Raw genomic sequence first — 16,263 nt, forward strand, 5'->3', positions numbered from 1 at the left:
TGTCAGTGACAGGGTGCACATGACTACAGACTTTTGGTCCAAACAGCATAGGAAGTGATGCTACATATCTTCTGGCTGCTGTTAAGGATTCAGGCTGTGGCACATGGGTCGAGCTGGTGATATCACCATGTATCTTGTCTGATGGTAACAGTGCAGTCACCTGTACCCCCTCCTTCTCACTGGTCTCATCCTCCAACTCCTTGGAACCAGCAGTCCCCTGCAAGTGCCCAGAGCCCAGAGTTGCTGGCTGCTGTCCAGGCCCAGATCGAGAGGTGGCTGACTAGACTACATCTTCAAGTAGGCAAGGTAGTGTGTGACAACAGCACTAACCTGCTAGCTTCCCTTCATCTGGGAAAAATCACACATATAGCTTTCTTCTCTCCTCCCTCTAGTCCTCCTCTCCTACCTCATTTACATCCCTCTTACTCCCTCAACTCTTCCCCTTCTCCCTTTATCTCTTCTTCCTTCTTTTGGATGATGGCACAGGGAGAGGTTCTGGACAGCTGAAGTTATATTTGGGGAATAGTGCCTACTGAAAAATACATGGTGAAGAACTGGTGATGGACAGTTACTGGTCCTTAAAACGATTTTTTACAGATCTGTGCACACAAGCAGAGGACGCAAGCAATAAAAGAGAACTCAAGCATAGTTTATTAAAGTAGATGTAAACCCAACCACTAGCATCTCATATTTTTAACATGATAATATGACTTGAAAAACCCATTTTTATTTTGATCATTAGCTTTTGTACAAATAGCAGCTGGTGATACTAATTTAACGATCCTTTAAAAAAAATTGCCAGCATAAACAAGCTAGCAAGAAGCTATAAACACAAATAAAACATACATTGTTATATTAAAACAGCGCCTTTGCTGGTTTGAGCCTTCTATATTAAAGTGTGAACTAATATAACAGTTTTCTTTTTCTTTTGGAAAAAAGGTTTAAGCCATATGAATAAAAACTGATAAGGATAAGCACCTCCAGTAGTGTAATATGTTTTTTTAAGGCCTGTGGCTGCCAATTTTACTGGTCAGCAGCTTGGCCTGTTACAGGAGGTGAAAAAATAATGGATCTACTGGCAGGATCAACAGGTATTAAAAATAAGGGAATCAGGAAAATTAAAGCTGCTATGTTAATGCTAGAGACATACTGCATTGCATGCTGGATGTCATTCCTTATTTTTCCTAACATTACAGAGATGCATTTATAAAATTGGTTCTGTACAACTTCTGGGGCTAAATATTGATATACAACTAAATATTGCTGTTTTGATAATTAATCATTACAATATATTATGGCTATTCATTTGGAACTAAGATAATGAACCTATGTTTTCTAAATGTATAAAATTGTGTTAATTGGTCTTTTTCAGTGCTATAAACCAGAGGCCACTAAACTATACAGTATGAGGCCCACATTATATATTTTATTCACAAGTGAAAAAAAAAATCAGTTTTATAATTTAAAGAGCAAATTGAGTACTGTCCGTGATACTTTTTTTATTAGCACTAACATATCATTTTTCATGGACAAGCTTTTGGGGTGTGTCCCCTTCTTCAAGGTCCAAGCAGTACTGATTAACAAAAGTTTTAGCAGAAGGTAAAATGTTAAAACAAAACAAAACAAAAAAAATCTCTGAGAGAAAGGAAAAAGAAAAACAAACACATACAAATCAATAGTATGGCAATGGTAATAAAGATATCAGCAAGTGAGATAAGACAGAGGGAAAGCTATAGACTGGATGGGGGGGGGGGGGGGGTCACAGTCACAGAGGGGGTCATAAAACTGTAGTATAGTGGGTGAGGAAACCAATATCTAAATTTAGGCCATTGTTTTTTGTGTCAAAAAGAAGTATCATTCTTAGCTCAAACGTTTTCCTTTCCTGGATAGTTCTGAAATTCCCTTCAAGAACTAAAACATTGCAGTCTTCTATAGTGTGGTCCGGTTGTGAGAAATGATGTCCTACAGGTGTGCAGAAACTGTCTTCCTGTTCCTTGGGATGGTTGTTTGTTTTTCTGTGTATTGGAGGAGATTTTCTCTTTGGGTATTCAAGGCTGTGTTTATGCTGTTGTTGATGGTTTTGTCTTTGTAATCTTTCTTATGGAAGGAGTCTGCCAGTGTTCTGAGATGTTTATCTCTGTCTTCTGGGTCTGAACATATTCAGTGGTATCCGATGGCCTGGCTGTGTATGATGGCTCGTTTAGTGTGTTGGGGGTGAAAAGTGGAACTATGGAGATGGCTGCATCAGTCAGTCGGTTTTCTGTATATTGACGTGTGTATCTTATCATCCCTAATGTATACTGTAGTGTCTAGGAAGTTGACATGTGTGTTTGAATAATCCATTTTTAGTTTGATAGATGGGTGAAAAGTGTTGATCAATGAGAAAAATTGTTTTAGATTTTCTTCCCCTTCGGTCAATATCATGAAGATATCATCAACATAGCGGTAATATCCGTATGGCTTTTGTTGTATGCTGTTCAGGAAATTGTCCTCCAGGTCAGCCATAAATAAATTTGCATATTGAGGTGCCATTTTACTTCGCATAGCAGTACCCATACTTTGGAGATAGATTTGATTGTTGAAAGTAAAGTAGTTATGTGTAAGAATGAATTTGATGAGCTGTGTAACATCCTCAGCAGTGTATTTGTGGTTTGTTGAGGATGATAAGAATCTGTGACATGCTGCCAACCCATCTTTGTGAGGGATGTTACTGTACAGAGATTCTACATCCATAGTGACTGGAAGAGTTTTTGGTGGTAATTGTTGTATATTGTTAAGCTTGTTCAGAAAATAAGTGGTGTCCTTTCAGACAACCACCCAACCTCAGACATAAACTAATCAGCAGGAAACTTCACTCTGATTAAAAAGTCACAGATAATGGAAGCAAACCCTGCAATAAAAAATGCTGCAAACTGTGCAACCAGATCAATCTATCCAAAGTCTCACACGCACACAAATGGGACCTTCAGTATCACGGGTTCATATAGCTGCACCTCCAGTAATCTTGTGAACCTCATCCAATGCAACAGGCGTAGCAAAGGATCTTATGTTGGTGAAACAAAAGTTACAAGTGGGTATGAATTTGCATAGACATACCATCAAGGAAGACAGTTTCTGCACACCTGTGGGACATAATTTCTCACAACCTGACCACACTATAGAAGACTGCAATGTTTTAGTTATTAAAGGGTAGGTCCACCCTAAAAAAAATGCATAAAAAGGCAGCAAAAAAAAAATATTAATAATTTTTTTCACTTACCAGAAATGGTTGTTGCTAGGCAGATTGTCCTAATCTGCCTCTTCCTATTCCGCAGTGATCTTCTGTCTTCTCCTCCTCGCGTTGTCTTCTGGGGAATGGGGCACAGTGTATTGTGGGAACTGTGTGTCCCACAACACAGTGCGCCCCATCGACAAAGCACTGTGCGACTTGCGCATGCGCAGTAGGAAATGGGCAGTGAAGCCACAAGGTTCCACTGCCTGTTTCCCTTACTTTGAATGGTGGCACCGGGATCCGAGAGCCGAGGGACGGGTCGGCCTTTGACGCTGACAATCGTGGGCACCCTAGAAAGGTAAGTGCTTATTAAAAGTCAGCAGCTACAGTGTTTGTAGCTGCTGACTTAAAATTTTTTTTTGTTCGTTGGCCCACCCCTTTAAAGGGAATTTCAGAACTATTCAGGAAAGGAAAACATTTGAGCTAAGAATGATACTTCTTTTTGACACAAAAAACAATGGCCTAAATTTAGATATTGGTTTCCTCATCCACTATACTACAGTTTTATGACCCCCTCTGTGACTGTGATCCCCTCCTCCCCGGTTTATAGTTTTCCCTCTGTCTTATCTCACTTGCTGATAGCTCAATTACCATTGACATACTATTGATTTGTGTGTGTTTGTTTTTATTTTTCCTTTCCCTCAGTTTTATGACCCCCTCTGTGACTGTGACCCCCCCCCCCCCCCCCCCATCCAGTCTATAGCTTTCCCTCTGTCTTATCTCACTTGCTGATATCTTTATTACCATTGCCATACTATTGATTTGTATGTGTTTGTTTTTCTTTTTCCTTTCTCTCAGAGATTTTTTTTGTTTTGTTTTGTTTTAACATTTTACCTTCTGCTAAAACTTTTGTTAATCAGTACTGCTTGGACCTTGAAGAAGGGGACACACCCCAAAAGCTTGTCCATGAAAAATGATATGTTAGCGCAAATAAAAAAAGTATCACGGACAGTACTTAATTTTCTCTGTCACAATTGCACTAATAAAGCTACAATCACCTCAAGTATAATTTAAAGAAAACATTTTTTTGCAATTAGCATGATATGATTCAGAACAAAACAAAAAAAAAACTTTAGCAAAACAAAGCAAAGATCATCATTGCATCAAATCAGAGCTCCTCCTTACATCAAGGTCTCCACCAGAGTCCCCCATCACATCAGGGTCTTCATCAGAGTCCCCCCTTACATCAGGGTCTCAATCAAAGTCTTCCTTACATCAGTGTCCTCATCAGAGTCCTTCTTTTTTAAATAATCTTTATTTATGAAAGACAGGGTATTACATTGCAGTGTATATGAAAAAGAATAAACAAGGTAAAACGTAATACTCCAATCATTCCTTTTTTAGTTTTTCACTCGTAAAGGAAACAAGAACACGAATAGCGTTAGATTAACTTGGTGCGGCTTAGGTTATATAGAAGGTATTTATCAGGTGACGGGTCGGCGGGATAGTTTCAACCAGTTAATCTAGCCGAGTAGTCTCAGACCGCAGCCCTTTGCATTTGTTATATGGCATACCTGTCCCTCCAAGAGGGGTTCTTACACGTAGTGCACTTGGTCGGCTTTCCATGTGTATGGCACCTCTCACGGGGCCCCCGGCCCCACTACCCGCACCCTTGTGGCACCGAGACGCCGTCTCCTTTTTCAAGTCAGGGTTACCCATGGCGTCAGACCGCCATATCTTATTAGGCCAGCCAGCTCTTCTATTTCTCACACGTCACCTGGCATTCAGAATGTTGGCCATCTGCAAGTAGGCGGCCATAACCCGTTAAGACATAGAGTATTAGGAAGTAGTTAAGGGGGAAAAAAAGAAGGGAAAAGAAAGGTTGTTTAGATCATACCTGTAGCCTCTCGTCTAGCTCCGCCTCTGCTCCGAGCCCCGTCGACCCCTCCACACATGTTGGATAATCAAGAGGGTGAGAGAAGAAAAAAGAAAACATCTCATCTCCCCACCCATGATTAGTTAAATGATGAATTGATATGTTGGAGTCGTTTCAGCTCTTGGTTCCCATCTGTGGGCCTCGGGAGCGCCCCTTCAGGGATGGCTCCGCCAGCTCCAGGAGGGCTACATCCAAGCTGGAAGGTATGTGGCCTGGGTCTGAGACATACACTGTCCAGGGCTGCCAGGTTGCGGTGAAACGGTCATGGGCCCCCCTGCAGGTGGCGATCCAATCCTCTGCCTCCCGGATGTCACCCACCCTGCGATGCCACTCCTCCCTACTTGGAATTTGCAGACGCTTCCAGAGAAAGTCACTTAGCTGCATTTATTAAGTGAGGCAGTGAGGCAGCACACTTTTCTTGTACTGGCTCATTGGCATGGGAGGAATGTGTAGCAGGAAGTGAATCGGGGAGAGAGGTATATCCATTCCTATGATTTCTTTGATCAGAGATTTAATGTCTTCCCAGTAAGGTCTGATCGCAGGGCAATCCCACCAAATATGCAGAAAAGTGCCCTTGTGACCACAGCCCCGCCAATATTGGTCTGACGTGGATGGGTATATCTTTGCTAAATCTGCCGGTACTCGGTACCAGTGCATCAGTAGTTTGTAGTTAATTTCTTGTGTCTTAGAGTCAATTGAGCTGGATCGGGTAAGTTGGTAAAGGCGGGATATTTGAGCGGGGGTGAAAGTTATCTCTAAGTCTCATTCCCATGCCCTGATGTAAGCAGGCTTCACTGTGGGGGATGCAGTGTTAAGCAGTTGGTAGAGTTCAGAGACCATATGTGAGATCGGTTCTTCTGCTATAAAGAGACGTTCGAAAGGTGTGAGGGAGGAGATGTCTCGTATGGAATCTCGCTGTGTTTTAAAAAAAATGGTGGAGTTGCCTATACCGCCAGAAGTCCATAGGAAAACTCCCTCTCCGGTCTCGAAGGGCTTCAAGGGGTATTAGTTTACCATTCTGCATTAATTTACCACAACTGGCACTACCATCATCCACCCATGGGCCAAAGAAAGCTGCCTGTTCACCCAGAAGGAACGATAAGTAACCTCCCAGTGGGGCCAGTGGGGACACAGGGGGCGCCATTGTCAAATTGGCATTGAGTCGGTCGCAGGTTCTCAGGGCCTGGGTCATCAGCGGAGAAGTGAAGGTGGACAACCCCCTGTGTTCCCGTGCTAGCCATGGTGCATAGGCCAGGTCTCTCCCCACCATGTATTTTTCTAGGGAGACCCATAATTTTGATCGAGTATGGAAATGCCAGTTCAGTATTCCCTGGAGGACTATTTCCCTAGTATCTTTAAGTGTCAGGGAGGCCCAGGCCTCCTGCGTCTCTATGGTGACTCAGTAATCTAATTGCAATTCTTGGTTTCTTGTTGTTCCAAACAAAAGTTGATATCAGACTGGATAGTTGGGCAAAAAAGGTCTTAGGTAGGGCCACTGGTATCATCTGCATATAGAATAACAGGCGTGGGAGAATGTTCATTTTGATGATATTGAGTCTGCCTATCCATGTGAAAGCTGTCTTAGTCCATAGGTCCAAATCTTTTTTCACAGTTATTAGTAGGGAGGGAAAGTTAGTAGAGTATAGAGTGTCAAACCTGTCTGTCAGCTGTATACCTAAGTATTTTATGGACGATTTAGCCCAAGCGAATGGGAAGGCAGTACGTAACCTGTCAGTCAGGGAAGGTGTCAATTGGACAGGTAATATCTCTCAATTTTGTGTAATTAATTTTAAAGTTAGAGAGTGTCCCAAAGTGTTGGAGTTCCAGCATCAGATTAGGCAAAGAGATTAGGGGTTCAGTGAGGTGGAAAAGTACATCGTCTGCGTAAGCCAAGAGCTTGTGCTCCGTATATCCCACCGTGAGTCCTTTAATGTCCGAGTTCGCCCTAACTGTGCGTAGGAACAGTTCCAGCACCGAACAAAAGTGGCGAGAGGCATCCCTGTCTTGTGCCATTTCTGATCGGGAATCTCGGGCAAAGAAAGCCATTGACTTTGACTTGAGCATTCGGGTCCGAATATAGAGCCATGATCCAGGTAAGCATGTGTGTGTGTAGGCCCAATGCTTCCAGCACAGCACGCAGGTATGTCCAGTCCACCTGATCAAAAGCTTTCTCTGCGTCGGTGGACAGGATCAGGTGGGGGGGGGGGGGATTCGGGGGAAGTGCATGCCCAGTGAATAAGGTGGATTTCTCTGATAGAGTTATATCTAGCCTCTCTGCCTGTTATAAACCCTGTTTGGTCTGGGTGGACAATTAGTGGGATCAGGTGCTTCAATCTGGTCGCAAGAATCTTGGCCAGCATCTTTATGTCCACCTTAAGAAGGGATATGGGTCTGTAGCTTTGGGGCATAGTAGGGTCTTTCCCTTCCTTGGGGATTACAGAAATATGGGCGAATAGGGCTTCGGTAGGGATCGCGGTGCCATCTGCTATGGAGTTAAAGTAGTTGTACATCGACTCGGAAAGTAAGGGTAGAAAAAGTTTATAATAGGCCTTGGTGAAACCGTCAGGGCCAGGGCTTTTCCCGTTAGGCAGGGAATTCATCAGAGTCCTTCTGAACACCAGTGTCTCCATCAGAGTTCAACCTTACATCAGTGTCCCCCTTTATGTCAGAATTTCCTCCAGCGTCCACATCCTAGAAATAGAAACAGAGGCGCCACTCTAAGTGCAGTATTAAAAGAGTGCTTTAATAAAAACTTAAAATTTGGTACTCACAAAAGTACACTAGCAATAGGCGTGTAAACAAGAAACTGCCAAACATCCATGGAGTGGATTCATTCTGTGAACTGGAGGATTCACTAGAGCAAGCTGGAACATACACTGCTGACACTTCCGGTAGGTGGAACGCTCGCTGACAACCAGGGGAATGACATCACTTCCGGCTGCTGGAGCGGATGGATGAATAGGCGACGCGTTTGCGGAGCTATGCTCCTTCCTCGGGCCTAACGTGGGCAGTGATTGGACTGGAGTTATATGGCCAGGAAAAGGCCTTGATTGGACAAAACAATCAGCGTTCGCATGGATGTTGATAAGGGACACACTGGGTCACTCGTGCATACTATCCACTAGTGACCCAGTGTATCATCCATCCGCTCCAGCACCAGGAAGAGATGTCATTCCCCTGGTTGTCGCCATGCGTTCCACTGACCGGAAGTGTCAGAAGTGTATGTTCCAACTTGCTCTACTGAATTCCACCATCCTCCTGTCCCAGAATGAATCCACTCCATGGAGTTTCTTGTTTACACGCCTATTGCTAGTGTACTTTTGTGAGTACCAAATTTTACGTTTTTATTAAAGCACTCTTTTAATACTGCACCTAGATTGGCGCCACTGTTTACATTTCCAGTGTTCCTAGAAGATTGCTTTACTGATTCTTAGTCTTCAAACGAGGCTGCCTTCTACAGTTGCTGTTTTTTTAACTACATGATATGGACTTTCATAAGCTATGACTTGTTTTCTTTTCATTATTCCTCTTGTGGCTGTTTATATGCTATTTTAATTTGCCTTTTTCCCCCTCCTTTTTCCCTCCCCCTTTCCCCCCCTCCTTTTTTCCCGTTTCCCCCCCCCCCTCCTCTTTCCCCCTTGTTTTCACTTGGGGGTGTTGCTTGAGGTTGGGGGGCAGGGGCAAAGCAGAAACTATATGTAGTACCCTCCCTAACCTCCAAGGGCCTGGTGGTGAACCCAGAGGCCGAAAGGGCCGAAATTCCTCCTCAGGGTGCAGGTTCCTAGGCATAGTGGGTGTTGTGCAAGGTGAAAAGATGGGCACCAGTCACTTTTAAAAATGAACAAAAGAGACTTAATTTCTCTTAACAGAAACAGTGGGAGAGAGGGGTAGGGCATAGAATACCCTTAAACAAATGCAATAGAAAATTGGCAGACTCCTTAGACAAAAATAGAACTAGGCAGACAGCTATACAGAAAAGGGGTCTTTAAGCTGAATTCAGAAATCTGTAGTTCGTAGCAACTGCTGTCTCCTATAGCAACAAGCTCAGCTCACAGATACCCGCTTGATTCTTCAAGCTTAACTCCCAGCTACCCACTTGGATTTCTAGGATGAGCTCTTTCTTAAAGATTTTCCAGCCACTTCACAGCCCCGGCTGATGAAGTGTCTCCTCTGGTACTCCTTCAGAACTCCATCCCTCTACACTTGCCTCTGGCAACAAGAGTGGTTGACCCTCTGGCAACTTCCTCTCCCTTGCCTCCTGGCAACTTCCAGACTCTCTCCGACAGAGCCCCTGACAAACGTGGCAAGGCCCCAGGCTTCAGACCTACACCTCTGCTGCTGCTCCACACACACCCAGGCCACAGCCTGGGTGGAACGAACCCTGATCACCTGATCTTCTACGAATAAATACCTTCTCCCAGCATCCTTGGCAGCGAAATAAACCCCTGCTGATTGGCTGAGAAGTTCATAACCTGAATCCACTTTAATTTAGCACACTGATGCCAAAGGTAACAGTGCGGCCTATTGACAAAAGGGATAAATCACAGTTAACACCAGGCTTGGAGAAACCCATTTGATCAATAGACTACAAATTAGCCAGGCTAGCTACCACCTAGCACAGCTAAATTTGCTAGCAGCCCTGTTCAGGACAAGGGTGCTACATATACACATCAGCTGAAGGTCAGGTAAAATCTTGTTGTATGTGCTGTAGTTTGGAGATCCCTGCATAAGCAACAAAATGACTTTGCAACACCGTAATAAAAATAATAACTTACCTTAATGATAGTAGCAAAATATTCCCCATCAATGAAGTTTTCTGTTTTCATGTACAGGTCTCGTAATTCGCTGGCACCTACTGGGTTATATTTGGCATTAAACTTGTCAAATCGCTGGAATGTTTGTCTTCCCTGGAGAAAAATAAGCATGGATTATTATAAAGGTTTTCACTCCTGTCTTTTTTCCCACAAGGGAGATCTATTGTCTCTTTGTTCTGATATCCACTGTTTTTGAGAAAGAAACTAAAGAAAAATCTAAAATTTCAGTCACCAGACCAAGAAGTGGGGGGAAATTAGGGACATCAGTTTCTATGACAACTCTCTTAACTCTCAAATCGCAAGACTCTCAAATGAGACATCTGCTTAATTTGGAGAGATTAACTGTTTCATCTCTAGGACAGAAAATTAAGGAAAATCCCCCAGTGAGACACAGCCTGCAAAAAAATAACCTTATAGGGGTTTTAACCATTCCCTATCCTATTTTAAACAAAAAAAAAAAAGTTATGGTTCTACATACATTTAAACAGTTATGCCCTGATGATTTACCCCCCCCCCCCCCCCCCATTCCCACCTGTCCTTATCTCCTGCCAGATCTTTGCTATGTGGCCTCCTGGAACCCACATAGCTTCTATTGTAAATATTCCTGGCCAGACAGTTTCTTCTCCTTTCATTGCTACAGAGAAACTGTCTATCATTGGGATGCATCCAATTCACTTGTCAGGAGATTGTGACTGGCTCTCTATGGAGCCGGTTAACATATCTCCAGAGCAGCCGTGCATCTTCTGGTCCATTTCAGGTCCGAATTCAGCCAAAAATTTGGGCTAAAATCGGATCCTGAAAAGGTCAACGGGGACGCACTGGACCCCTGCTGTGAGCCGTGACACCATGCTGCGGTGTCAATCCAGTCTAAAGGGGTTTAACGAGTGGCCTGTCCAATAGGGGAGCACAGGTGTCGCCCCCCCTTTCCATAGATCCAGCCCCATAATCTACATGCATATTAATTTGAAGCAGAGGCTCTAATAGGCTTCAAAAAAGGGTGGGCGCAGAGCACTGCACCCTGAACCCACCCAGCTGTCTGACAATAGCGAAAAAAATATACACTATTTTCACGCTGAATCTTTTCCCCAACAATCAGGTTTCCCGACTGGCCAAAAGGAGAAGCCATCATATTGGACTATGAGGAGGCAGGATGAGGGAGGAGAGGTTCGGCCGAGGAGAGGCATGGGAAGCCCGACCGATGGAGTAGGGACACAGAGGAGATTGAGGGGGATGCCCTGGATGAGTGCACTGGTAACCAGGGGGGTTGAGTATGGTGCACCGTGCAGGCTGGAGTAACCGGGGGGGTCTGTGGTCATGTCCGTATGCCGCCCCACCGATGGAGCACCAGCGGCCCATTGAGTTTAACCCTTCCCTAACCTATTGAAAAGCTAAATAAATTTTGGCTTTACATACACTTTAAGTTATCCTTTAACTTTACCTCCCATCACCCCCAGTAGATGGATCTGGCAGAAGAGAAGAAGACAGATAAGTACATATGTGTGATGCTGAGGGGGTGTTGAATGACTATAAAAAGTACACTCATTAAAGTAAAGTAAAGTATTAAGTAAAGCTACCATGTCTTTTTTAGTCAGCACTTTTTTAAAATAAAAAGACATGATGGATTAGATTAGGTGTGTAGATAGATAGATTGACAGTGCAAGAGACACAAACTCAACTGGGATTGAGACAGAGACACCCAGGAACAGTCCAACAGGTTTGTCCTGAACTTATATTTAGCAAATCAGCAAAAACAAAAAACAAAAAAAAAAACAGTTTACATGCAGGAGGGCTTTGTACTGCAGAATCCTGCCAGCCAGTGGCTCCTGATAAATAGATAGATAGATAGATAGATAGATAGATAGATAGATAGATAGATAGATAGATAGATACATAAATACATACATACATACATACATAGATATATAGATACATAGATAGTATAATTATAGACACGTGCAGTTTGTTTTGTTCCAAATTGAAATTCAGACTAATTCAAATTTATCCAAACGTCCGAATTACAATAGTACTGAATTTAAACAAATCTGAAATAATGAAAAATAATAATTTGGATGTAATTCAAATACATTTTTCAAAATTGATTTGTTTTCCAATTTCCTAAGAGAAAATATAGAATAGAAAATAAAGAAATAGAATAAAAAATAGAATAGAATAAAAAAATAAAATAGAATTAAAAAGAATATGATAGAAAAAATAATAGAATATAATAGAGTAAAACAGAACAACATAGAATAGAATATAAAAGAATACAATAGAATATAATAAAAGATAAAAGAATAAAATAGAAAGAACAAAACCATCTTCTGAAACTCAAATTTCAATTAGAATAAATTAGAATTAGAATACATAAGAAGAATAAAATAGAAAAAAAAGAATAGACTAGACCATATTAGAATAGAAATGAAAGAAAAAAAATTCTAATAGAACCAATTTGAATTTTATTAGAATAGAAAATATTAGATTAGAATAGAATAGAAAATAACATAATAGTATAGAAAAAAATCGAATTTCGAATAGAATAAATTAAAATTCAAATGGAAAAGAACAAAATAGAATAGAATAGAATAGAAAGAATATAACCATTTTCCAAAATTCTAATTGAATCAATTTAAATTTTAATAGAATAGAAAATAATAGATTAGAATAGGAAGATGGTTACGGTATATTTCTTCTATGCTATTCTATTCTTTTTTTTTTATACTATTCTGTTGTTTTCTATTTTCTATTCGCGCCCACCAGCTACGCGCATCGGGTCCCCCGCTGTGCAGTGGGAGCGTCAGGCGGCAGGTGCGCGCCCTCTGGTGGGCAAAATAGGGAAGGACGTACCCATACGGGATTTCACCCAGGGGAACCATGCTGCAGCAGTATATCTGCGTGAGCCAGTCGGAAACTGATTAAATTCTATTCTTTTCTATTCTAATTTCAGAAGATGATTATATTCTACTTTATTGTATTCTATTCCATTCATTTCTATTATATTATATTCTGTTCTTTTATTTTCTATTCTATTTTGTTCTGTTTTACTCTATTATATTCTATTATTTTCTTTTCTCTGTTATATCCCTTTCTATTCTATTTTATCTCGTTCTATTTTATTTCTTTATTTTCTAATTGAAAACAAATTGAAAACTATTCAAATTTGAAAACTATTTGAATGCGAAAACTTTTCGAATTTGAATTTGAAAACTATTCAAATTCAAAAACTATTCGAAATTCATTTGAAAACTATTCAAATTGATTTGAATTCAGAAAATTTTAATTGATTTGAATACAAGTAAATGAAACAAATTCCGAAAATGAATTCAACAAATTAAACTAATTTAACTAAACAAATGTATGTAAATAATGAATAGAAACTAAACAAAAACAATTTTTTTTCGTTCTGCACATGTCTAAGTATAATTACAGTACATTAGAATTCTGAATTATAAAAACATTGACAAAATTGTCTGAACTCATTGTGGGGGTCAATTCACTGAGAGTTCATTAACGGGCAAATAAAATGTGAAAAAATAGTGCTTGCGTTAAATCAGTTTTGAAAGTGCAATTCATTAAGAATTTTTGTATTAAATAACTGTTGCAGTGTTTAATTGATTGAGCGGTAATTACTGAATTTTTTCATGTGGTAATTTATCTCATTGAGCTGGTTGCTAAGGAGCAGGCCGGCAAGCTGTCAGCTTTGTTGATGGGGACAAGAGCCCCTTCCCACAACCCTGGGCTGTGGTTTTGGGGGTTTGCAGGGGGGGGGGGCTTTTTGGAACCTGGTGGCACTGCCCCACCTTGTGATGTCACCGACAAGTGCATGCTCGGTCGATAACTTCACAAGGGATGGTGCCACCGGGTGACATAACCCCTTACCTATTTAAGAACTGTCAAATGGGAGGAGGAGAGGAGGCAGACCATGAGAGCGTTCGTCAAGAGCAGAGCTTTTCTCTTTTCGGGTCCAGCCGTAGAGGCGAGCAGCGTGATAGACAATGGATCTACAACGGTGGACAGTTTTTAAAAAAATTTTAATAAGAGAATTGTCAAAAACTTTTGTACTTTTACATTTTTTGAATGGTGAATGGGTAGGGGGTACTATGTACCCCATACATAGGGGACTGGGATCTGGGAGCCCCCTTCTTAAAGGGGGCTTCCAGATTCTAATACACCTCCCCTGCAGACCCCCACAACCACAGCCCAGGTTTGTGAGGGAGAGGCCCTTGTCCCCACCGACATGGTGCTACACCCCACCCCCACCCCCACCCCTAGTTTTCATCATAATTTTTAAGTGGTGCCATGTTTTTTTTTTACATTCAGCTGTCAGTGGGAAACCTGTTGACAGCTGATAAATCATACGTCGTTGAGGACGCGGTGGTCAGCTTCCCAGTCCACTCCTTAGGAACCAGCTATTGGGGGGGATCCCCAGGCTGTTTCGGACAAATACCGTATGTGATACCACCAGCAAAAACATGGTGATAAATACGTTTTTTACTCTCTGGTCTATTTGTGAATTGGCCTTAAGAGCTTATCGCATATTTTTTTGACGATATTTACTGGCACATTTTTCATTTTGTGGTAAATACTGCATAGTAATTTTTTTATTTTTTTGGGTGAATTAGACTTGATTTACTGCATGTGATCATTTATGCAAATTAGTCACGTGACAGTGTTATCGCATGCCGTAAATGTTTGTGATTTGACCTTTATGTGCTTATTATTGTAATTTTGCCAGAACATAGCCTTTAACCTTTAAATAGATACATTAAGCTTAACTATACATACTTACAGCATGGACATCTAGAGAATCTACTGTGAGGTCATAGGGGTGAAGATTCAACTTTTCAAACACCTGTTTTAAGGTCAACTGATTTCCCTTTGCATTGTACACTACACGTTCTGCATCTATCCTGTATGACTTCTTGATGAAACGTAGAAGGTGCTTCTGGTTCATGCAAGCTGCAGCATGGATGTGAGTGTCAACCTTTTAAGAGAAAAATGATAATCAGTAGAATTATAATAGCAATCCTTTTTTTCCATTTACTTAATAATAATTCCATGGGACTTTGTTGATATACACTATATTCACACAGGCAACATATTGTAAAAAAGTATTTGAAAACTGTTAAAATTAATAAACGTCATAACACAATAACACTTTACAAACTGCAACTATTGAGGAGCACAGCAGGTTTTCTATACGTGTGCACTTTTTTTAATGTACTGGGTTTTCACCAGCTAATAGGTTATCAGTCTTAGGCCCAGTTCACACTGGTGTGACATATGCTCCAACTTTGGGAGCGCATTGCCCATGACATGTATAAATCAATGGTTCCCTATGAGAGCTGTCTTAACTGGTCTGACATTAGTCAGTCCGGCTTTGAAAAAGGTTCCTTCACTACTTTGGTCCGACTTGGGCACAATTTCAGCCCATTGATTTGAATTTAAGTCGCAACCAAGTTGGATCCAACTTGTGGCATGCGACTTGCACTCTGAGGATCTTGAGTAGGAAACCACATGCCAAAAGTGAAAAATAAAAATGGTGTGCAGTTCCCTCCCTTGAGACCATGTCAGACCATTCGGTCTAGTATGGATTTTGAGAGGAAACCACAAGCCAAAAAAAACGGCATGGGGTCCCCTCAAAAATCCATACCAGACCCTTATCCGAGCACGCAGCCCAGCAGGTCAGAAAAGGGGAGGGCTGAGCGAGCGCCCTCCCCTCCTCAACCATACTAGGCCACTTGCCCACTAGGGCCTCTTCCCGACAACCATGGGTGATGGTTGTGGGGATCTGCAGGCAGGGGGCTTATAGGAATCAGAGGCCCCCAGATCCCAGCCCCCTACTCTATGTGAATGAGTATGAGGTACGTTGTACCCTTAATCATTCACCCAATATAAATAAAAACAATACACAGGTTTTTGGCAAAGTCCTTTATTAAAAATTAAGACGGGTGAATGAGTAGGGGTACAATGTATGGGGGGCGGAGGGCCAAGATCTGACCCTTGTCCCCATCAACATGGGGACAAGGTACTTTTGGGTGGTGGGCGCAGAGCCCCCCTGCCCCAAAGCACCCACCCCCCCATGTTGAGAGCATGTGGCCTGGTATGGTTCAGGATGGGGGCGCTTGCTTGTCCCCCCTCCCTTTCCTGACCTGCTGTGTGCTCGGATAGGGGTCTGGTATGGATTCTGGAGGGGATCACATGCTGTTTTTTTTTTGGCATGGGTTTTCCCCTCAAAACCCATACCAGACCCTTCAGTATGGTCTGGGGGGGGGGGGGCGCCGTTTTTTTTATGGGGTTTCCCC

General features: G+C 42.0%; 1 protein-coding gene across 1 annotated transcript in view; it reads right to left on the reverse strand.

The window, feature by feature from the left end:
- The window catches only part of AMPD1 (adenosine monophosphate deaminase 1), a 162,239-nt gene that overhangs the window by 49,097 nt on the left and 96,879 nt on the right, over positions 1 to 16,263 (reverse strand). Inside the window, exons 7-8 of the mRNA XM_077481594.1 lie at positions 14,748 to 14,942; positions 9,923 to 10,054 (exon numbers count right to left, since the gene is read on the reverse strand). Of these exons, the coding sequence (XP_077337720.1) occupies positions 9,923 to 10,054; positions 14,748 to 14,942 (327 nt within the window). The remainder of the gene's footprint in view (positions 1 to 9,922; positions 10,055 to 14,747; positions 14,943 to 16,263) is intronic.

This window comes from Lithobates pipiens, unplaced genomic scaffold (genome assembly GCF_037356315.1).
Source record: "Lithobates pipiens isolate NorthernLeopardFrog02 unplaced genomic scaffold, aLitPip1_a1.2 Scaffold_16, whole genome shotgun sequence".
NCBI lineage: Eukaryota > Metazoa > Chordata > Amphibia > Anura > Ranidae > Lithobates > Lithobates pipiens.